Raw genomic sequence first — 9,015 nt, 5'->3', positions numbered from 1 at the left:
AAATAGTGTTGACACTGTGATCAGATGTGATGTGAGTGTAAATGATGTAACGTTAATGTTGAACGTATCAGACCAGTAACATCAGACAGGGAGGAGCCGTGGACAGCAGCAGACATTTAATAAAACCTCATCAGACACCAACTAGAAACCATTTTGAATGATTAGGGTGGAGGAAGCTGAGAGACACCATCTGATGATGGTTTCTATTTGTAGGTGAAGACTGAGCAGAGAAGCAGGCTGCAGAGGATCAGCTGCAGCCTGGATGCTGCTGAGCCTCTCACACAATTTCCCTCCAACAGAGCCTCAGAGCTCTTCTATAGAAAACCCAGAAACATTCATGGTTCTGAGCCTGGGTGCAAACTTTGCCACTGATTCTACAGCCCCATCAAGACATTGCTATTTATGGTTTTTATTTTTATTTATTTAATTAGATGTTATTGTTATTTTAATTTACATTCAGGCTTTAAAAAGCCATTTTCAGCTGGACATTCAATAAATAGGTTGTAGAAGTAAAACCTGCAGTCATGTGTCGTCCAAGTGCAGTCAGCCGCTGCTGAAGAAGATCCTGGAGGAAACACTGACATTTGAACCTTTTTTTTAAGGACGATGAATAATTTGTAGATGTTTTTTTTATTTATCCTCCAGGTCCAAGCAGCAGATGAACCTGTTGGTCCTCCTTTGCTGGGCCGGTCCTCATCAGAGCTCGATTCATCTCAGCCTTTGAAGGTATTTCCAGCTTCATGTGGAGAAAACTCCTGAAATCTTCTGGACTGACTGAGCTTCAAAGCTGTGACGGACGGTTTCTCTTGTTGTGGAGTGGAGCTGTTTCCTGGATGGTAACACCAGGAGGTGACACAACCGACAAAGACATTCAGGTAACAAACTCCACCAGGTTTCAGGTTTCATGAATCTGTTTAAACTATTGAAAGTATTGTGTAAAGCTGAAGGCACAAAGGTACCAGTGTGTCTGACTGTATAGTTTGTTAGTAGGAGACTGTAAAAATAAAAACCCGTGAGCAGGGAGGTTTGTCCAAACTTTGACTTTCTAGCCCAGAACAAAGTGCCTGAGCTCTCCACCAGGTGGCACAGTCAGGTGTTCTCACTCACCTGGAGCACCTGCAGACTCCACTGCAGCTACGTTTATGATGGGATGTCCTTCTTCTCCCTCCTTCTGACTTCTGTGTGCAGGCTTTCATCAGCTTTTACACCCTCGTCCGGCTCTGTCTCCTCCTCTCACCTCTTGTTCTCCCCGTTTGTGCCGTGAAAAAGTGCAGCCTTGGCATTTCAGTTTCATCAACATCAAAAGCTCATATGTGTATAGGGAGAGACACAAAGATGCCAAAGTGTGTGTGTGTGTGTGTGTGTGTGTGTGTGTGTGTGTGTGTGTGCCAGGAGAACATTGCAGTGAACATCTGGCCTATGTGCCAATGATTGGTTGGGGAAGTTCCTCAGGATATAACACTTGAAAATGTCTTGGCATGTTCACGACAACAGCAGTGCAGTGTGTGTGTGTGTGTGTGTGTGTGTGTGTGTGTGTGTGTGTGTGTGTGTGAACATGTATTGGTGAGTGATTATGTCTGTGGTGTGTGTGTGAGTGTGTGTGTGTGTGTGAGGGCTGATTGGATTGTTGGTGGGAGAACACTGTTATGTGAGGTGAAGCTAATTGTGTTCTTGTGTTTGTGTGATTGTTCAGGACTTGTGTGTAAATTGTCTTCTTGTGTGTGAGTGTTGGGAGCTTTTACTTCCCACCATTAGCTCTGCGCTCTTTTTTTGAGCAGGCGGCTGATTCTTCCCTTGATTACTATTTAGATTTCCACTCTTTCACTGAGCGCCGTCGCTCCTTTGTTTTATTCGTCAGTTATTCGTCTTTCTCTGGAGTCGTTTCATTTCTTTGGTGCCGTTCCTTCGGGTCAGTGAGAGGCCAGCAGAAGTTTGTCTTTCTTTTGTCCCGTGTCGACCATGTTGTCCTCTGGTACGTCTTCATAAATTCTGATCAGCTCATCGGCGACACATGCCTGGTTTGTCTTTTGTGTTCCTGTGTGCTGTAAAGGAGGCGGCGGCCCTCATCGGCGGCGTCCGCCCGGCGGAGGCGGCGGGCAGCGGGCCGTGGAAGATGCGGCAGGGTTGTTAAAAGTGTTGTTAAGAGAGCGGCTGGCAGCTGTTCCTGACAGGTTGGGGATGGAAGGACAGATGGTGTTTGATTAGCGAACAGACCGCTGATGGAAGGAGGGATGCAGCGAGGAACCAGGGACGGGAAATGATTTCATTTAGGAAGGAAGGTAGGAGGAAGAAGGAAGGAAGGATGGATTCTTTGATTCAGGATCGATAGATGAAAGGAAACAGCAGATCAGTGCATGTATAGATCCCTGCATGCTGAGTGCAGGAGGAAAGGCTTTCTGACAGAGCCGGCTGATAAAATGGCTGAAGCAGCTCATCATGGAAGTCAGTTGTGATAACAGTGAACGGTGTAAGATGGAAGAGGAGGTGACTTGAGGGGCCGTGGAAGGCGGTGTGCTGGAGAAGCTTCAGCTCCGTTCCTGCAGCTGTTCCAAACAACAATTAGCTTCGTTCATCTGGGTGCCGTCTTAAAGAAGTGCACATAAACCTGCAGCGCCGGCTGATTAAAGTCTGTTCAACAAGCTCGCGCTGGTGGTTGCAGCCGGCGACGGTCCGATCCGTTCAGCCGTTTGTTTGAATGATGTCTTCAAGTCCAGTAATTAGAGGCGAGTTTATCTGCGTGAGAGGTCAGCGCCGGGTCAGACGGCGCCCTGAGGTTCTACCTGAGACGCTGGAAGAGACGATGAAGAACAATATCGAATCCTCTGTTCTGCAATTGTGAACCAGAAACAATTTAGAAAAAGAAATATGCGTTTGCAACCACATCATCACCGGCAATCACATTTAAAAACTGCAAAGGCTGCAGATGGAGGCGTTTTACTGGAGCGCTCTCTGCTTGTGGTCCGTTCTCAGAGCGACCCAGAGCGCCCAGCAGCCTCCACATTACGTCTGCTCACTGCTTCCCATTAGTTCATCTTTTAGGTGGAGGTGGTGAGAAGGGCCCTCATCACGGTTCCCTCTGACAGAACCAAGCGCTTCGTCTTTATGTCTCTGAAGCCCAAACAGAAAAAGTGTTTCTGATCAAAACAGACCTCGTGGTGGTGATTAGTGGAGTTTGTTGACGAACTGTTCTGAGTAGTTCCAGCTTCAGTCCACGTTGTGGACGAGCTCTCTTCACTTCTATCAGCAGACTCCTTCCTTCAAACGGGCCGGTGAGCAGCTCGTACCTCCAGACAGACGGCTCTCTGTGGTCTTCTTGTTGTGGTGGAGACGTTTCCTCGGAGCCGTTGTTCTTCCTGTGAACGGAGGATGTTCTGCTAAAGGCTGTTGTGTGAAGCCAGTTTGTGGTTTGTGGATATTTGGCCCTCACACTGATTTTACTTTGACCCCGTTCAGTGTTGAACATCTTCAGCTTCATTTAAAGGGCGTCTTACACATAAGCCTGGGTAACAGTTTGCATTGTTTTGTGGAGGTGTGCTGGGGTCAGTGTGAGCCAGGACAAGAGATGTCAGTAAATGTGAAGGTAACAGGACGGTTAGCGTCTGGAGGAGCTGTACAGGTGAAGCACCAGCTGATGCAGCCTGCTGCAGGTCGTGATGCATTTCAACTCATTCAGTAATGATCAAGCTGAACATGCACCTGGTCGTGTCTGTAGCGTGACGTGATGGATGTACAAACCTCCAGTTATCTCCACTTGCAGCCGTTGGTGATGAAGTGAGAGAAGTTGGATGTGGCGCTGATCATCGCTGTCCTGTTCTCTGTCTCCTGAAGCAGCCAACAGCCTTCAATAAGAAAAACTACTTTCTTGTGCCTCTGTCACGGCTTTAAATCCTCTTTCTGCTGTTTTTCTGAACAGGTTCCATCTTTCACGGCTGCTGCTGCTGCTGCTAACTTCAAAACACTGTAATTTGGGTATTAAGTAGAAAAGACAAAGTCTGTCTGTTTTTGATGATTATTCTCATTGTTGAAGTTGTAATTTTGCAGTTCTGACCATCGGGTCTATTTACCAATATGGCAGTGGGTGTGAATCACACACAGACACACACCACAGCCCACGTTAGCAGCCGTTAGCTCGCACAAGACAGTTACAGCTGCTGGAATGATGTCGAGGAGAGATTTCCTTCATAATAAACTCTTTGACTACTCCATAATGGCAGCCATTACCCAACATGCATCACTGTCATGCCATCTCTGCGGACGCTAAGTGTGTTTGTGTATGTGTAAGTGTGTTTGCGTGAATGTCGGCTGATTGAGAATGAAACAATCATCAGGCCAACACAAACACAGCTGTTTTATTGTTGCGCTGCTCAGATGTGCTTTCACAGGCAGACTGTGTGTGTGTGTGTGTGTGTGTGTGTGTGTGTGTGTGTGATCATATCGAGCAGGCAGTGACCCCACCTCCTGTTCAGTCCCTCCTGTTCTAATGAAAAGCTTTGGCTCTGGAAGCTAATGCACCAGATACCCTTCCCCTGCTTTGCTCTGTCTGTGGGTTCTGCTGCTGCTGCTGCTGTTAAAGCTGAAATCTGCTGCCGTTTTTTTAATGCATCTTTATTATATCCATCTGTGAGTGCATCACACCAGCAAGCAGCTTCACGACTTCCATCCTCGCTGCAGGTTGAATGAGCTGAAGTGCTCCAGCTGAGCGTCTTCTCCGTCGTCCCTCGTCGGCTCCGTTCGGTTGTTGTTTGGCAGAACTGTTCTTTTATTGCGACTCTGTTCTGTGCAGGTTTATCTCAAGTTTTAATTTGAATTGCACACAGATACAGTCAATATAAATGACACCAATAAAGCCCTCATTAATTAGATTATTGTTCAGATGAACACGGAGTGGGCTCAGAGCCGGGCATCGCTGTGGATCGGCTGCATTGTGCTTTCATATTTTTCTGCATTTATTTAGTGGGATGTAAAACTTTTTCTATCACTTCTGTGTGTGTTTTATTTCCCTGTGAGGAATAAGAATCTTCTGAGGCTGGATGAGTAGCAGAGACATAGCTTCACAGAATTATAAACTGTTTTATTATGCCATTATTGCCATTGGAGTTTTGGCAATATTTCTGTTTAGTGCGAGTGCGAGAGGAGAAAAAGGAGCGGCACACTGAGTGCTGGCACTTTATCCCATGCTGGTGATGGTGGTTGGCATTGTGTGATGCCAGTTAGTGTTTGGCGCCAACACACAGAGGGCATGGTGTGTGTTTGTGTGCGTTAGCGAGGTAAGTGGTGTTAGAGGAGGATGGATGAAATAAAATCTGTGAGACGGGAAGCAGAGAGGTAAAAGGGGAGGAGGAGGAGGAGGAGGAGAGTAATCTCAGTGATGGAGGAGGATGGCAGGGCATGGAGGGCAGGCAGGCCTCGTCCTGGTGTGTCTTTGTGTGAGTCTCTACCTATGTCTTTATGTGTGTGTGTGTGTGTGTCCCTGCGTCTTTGTACTGCCTAATCTAGGCGTCAGCAGCTTTTTGAGGCTTTTGTGCTGACAATAATCACACAGCGCTCCTCTTTTCAATTCATCAGCAACAACAACAAGGGATCACATGTCCCCTATACAGAACCCAGAGCGAGGGAGCGCCGTCGAGCGAGAGCGGAGCGAGAGAGGGCATGGACGGAGGTAAAGTGGCCATCATGTTGCCTAGTTACTGCCGGGCCGATGGGGAGGTGGTGTGTGGGCAGCAGCATTCAGACGGTCCACGCCCTCTGCTCCGCCGGCCACAGGGAAGTACAGCCACACTGGGTTTGTTCAAAGAATAATTTATTTCATGTTGCAGTGTGATGGATAAACAATGAGTAAACCACTGGTCAAATCTGTAGCAAGCATTAATAATAATCATCAGAATAACATTAATAATTATTTCAGTTATAAATAATAACAATATCAGAGTGATCAGAGTAATTATTACATCTATACAAGCTACAAATATCAGCATTTTGTCGTATGTCTTTTTTTTCTGCTGTTAAAACCTTAAACACGTCACACATGACCTGCCGCTGCCCCTCGCTCAGTTTCCTGACTGCACTTTGTGGCTCTTCGGGACTTGAAGTTCGAAGGTTTCCAAGATAAAAGGGGTCACAAGCGGACCTCCTGCACTTCTGAATGCAGATGATTGCACAACAGTCAGTTCTCTGTTCTTCTGTCTGAATTCAATCAATACTTGAAAAAAGATTCAAAGCACCGTCTGAGAAAGGTCCTCTGTTGTTTTAGCGTTAATGTGCTGCTTTGTGATTGAAATGGAACTGGATGGTTTTACAGAACTGACCTGCATGAATCCACGACTACAAAATAAAACCCAACCATGAAGTGATTCTGTGAGACAGAATGGACCAATGACGTCTCAGCAGAATAAAGGAACCACAATGACACCAAACGTTGCTACGGCAGCAGCTGTGGCCCTCGCCTGCCTTCACCCGGCGCTGTACATCAGAGCTATACCTCTGACAACATTACAAACAATCCAGCAGTAGTGGAGGCGCTTGTCCTTCTCATAGCGGTGGACTAACTGGCCGATTAGGAAAATAAACTGCTGTACAGAAACGCCACAAACACGCTGAGGTCATACAATCAGCATTACACAGTTTGTCCACCAGAGAGAACCAACGGGATGAGTTTTCCTGTAAAAAGTCCTGCTCAGTTCATAGCATGTTCAGAAATCTTAAATAGCAAAATTTAAGGAACCTTTATTGTGCTAAAAATCTGTTTTTGCACACCTGGATACAAACGGGCCTGTAGGAGATCCAGCATCGGTCCAAACTAAGGATCCACTGACTGCAGGAGCTAAACGCAGCCGTGGAGGAGATTCACCACCCGGTGCTTTGTTCACAAGAAATTTTCCTCAAAAATGTCTGTGGGTCCTGAACAAACATCAAACCTGGTGTCTGCCACAAAACCCAGTGTTGGTCCGGCTCTGAAACCGGAGTAAGTGGAATCAGGACTGTAAATGTCATGCTAGCTCCAAACTGAGGTTAACCAGTCGCTTTAAAAGAAGCTTGTCTGTTTGTCTCCGGTTTGGACGAACTTTTCTAAAACAAAAACCCGGAGAGGCAGCCGGGAGGGTCGGAGGCAGAACGGGCCGCACGGTCAGAACAAACACGCAGTAAGTCTCAGTACAAGAACAGGAGGATGAAGTCAAAGGAGGAGGGCCATGGCTGGGATCAAACAACTACTACGTCTGGTTTTTGCCCACTTTTCTGGGTTCCAGTGAGGATTTGGGAATGCTACTGTGCTTCCTATTTAAAGTGTGTGTGTGTGTGTGTGTGTGTGTGTGTGTGTGTGTGTGTGCAGGGTTTATAGAAGAGAGGGTGTGATCTTATACAAAGGAGAAAAAATACAGAAACATCACTTTTTTTTTTTTCAAAAATGTCCATGTAACTTAAAAACATCCACAATAAAAAGATTTTTTTTCTTTTAATATATTATCTTCTTTATTTTTAGTTCGCTCCTGATCTCAAGTTGAAGATTCGTCCATCATCTTCCTCACCTCCGTTGTTCCTCTGGACAGGGATGAAGAGAACGTTTGAACAAGCTGGAGGAGAAAGAAGACGGAGGAGCTTTTCTCTAAGTGCAACGAGACTCAATTTCTCACGGTTTTGCTTTTCATTTCTAAAAGTCCCAACGTCGTTAGTTAGTTTGAGCATCATCAGAGTCCTCCACCACGTTCAAGAGGAACATCTTTTCTTTGTAAAACATCTTGAGGGCAGTTCTATCTTTAAACAAACCTCCAAACAGAACCACTGCAAGACTCTGCATCACGTTCTGAACACCTTCAAATGCATCTCATTAAGACCTCCATCTAGTCTAACTCTGCACCTTAGGAGGCGTTTCTTACAGTCTTCTGACGGTCCTCGGAGGTTTGTTCTGCTTGCCGGCTTTCCTCCCCTGCTCTAGTCAGTCATGGAGCAGCTCTTGTAGACAGTTGGGGGATTTGAAAACCTCAGGAACCTCGCTGTCCAGTTTGCAGATCACCTTGTAGATGGCCTTCTTCCAGGACGGGTCGGCATCTTTTCCAGCCACGATGGCATTGAAGAACTCACGAAGAGTCACCTGAGCCACCTCGAGAAACCGATCAGGAACCTGCCGGAGAAGAGGGGAAGGAGATGGGAGCAGGACGGGATGAAGAAATGGGAAAAGAGGAAGCTGTGAGTGATTGCTTTGCTGGAAGATGGATTTTATCTGTAATCATAAATATGCTCAAAATGCAGAGCTGCTGTACTTCTCAGTGAAGACATGGAGGACGTTCATATCTTCTAACCAGAGTGTAACTGGAAACACATGTCCCAGTATGTGGACACCAGAACATCACAGCCATATGTGCTGCTGCTATCTCATTCCAAAAGCACAGGCATTAATCTGCTGCTGTAACAGCCTCCCTCTGCTGGGAAGGATTTCCACCAGATGTCAGAACCTGGCTGTAGTCAGGTCCAGCACCAGCGCTGTGAGATGAGGCCTGGTCGTGATGGTGTTTGATGAAGTCAGGAGATATGTCATTATCTTCCACACCAAACTGGATGAAGCATCTCTGTCTGGATGACTGTTTGTGTGAGGCGGCTCTGCTACACTGGAGTTTACGTCACAACACTGAGCCACTATCAGAAACACCCTTGTGCTGCTGTGACAGTAGTCGACACCAAAAGCTCACATGTATGTACCCACAGAGTGCACCGTGGTGGAGATTGTACTGTGTTATATATACATGGAATTATTGGAGCTGTTAAAGCACAAAATGAATATTTGCTTAAATAAAAGAACTGATCAAGAAGCATGCATGTGGTCTGGAATATTACAAATAGTTTGTACTGTTTCCATTTAAGGAATTAAAATGCTAATTAATAAAGTCTGAGTGGTTTTCCTTTTCCAATGAGCTCTTCCCTTTTCAGTTGCAAAGAAGATCGTACTGGGAAACTGCAGAAATTCAGAAATGATTCAAATGAAGTCATCGTACTCAGAGATGTCTTCTGTCAGCAGGACTCAGA

The 9,015-nt window shown here is 46.1% G+C and overlaps 1 protein-coding gene across 1 annotated transcript in view; it reads right to left on the bottom strand.

Moving 5' to 3' along the window:
* Nucleotides 1-5,783: 5,783 nt before the first annotated feature.
* prox1a (prospero homeobox 1a) overlaps nucleotides 5,784-9,015 on the bottom strand; it is a 44,366-nt gene continuing 41,134 nt past the window's right edge. The window contains exon 10 of the mRNA XM_008284135.1: nucleotides 5,784-8,116. Within this exon, the coding sequence (XP_008282357.1) occupies nucleotides 7,931-8,116 (186 nt within the window). The 3' untranslated portion in view covers nucleotides 5,784-7,930. The remainder of the gene's footprint in view (nucleotides 8,117-9,015) is intronic.

This window comes from Stegastes partitus, unplaced genomic scaffold (assembly GCF_000690725.1).
Source record: "Stegastes partitus isolate 25-593 unplaced genomic scaffold, Stegastes_partitus-1.0.2 Scaffold348, whole genome shotgun sequence".
NCBI lineage: Eukaryota > Metazoa > Chordata > Actinopteri > Pomacentridae > Stegastes > Stegastes partitus.
The sequence above is the reverse complement of the archived record's forward strand: the minus strand, read 5'-3'. Positions and strand labels throughout refer to the sequence as shown.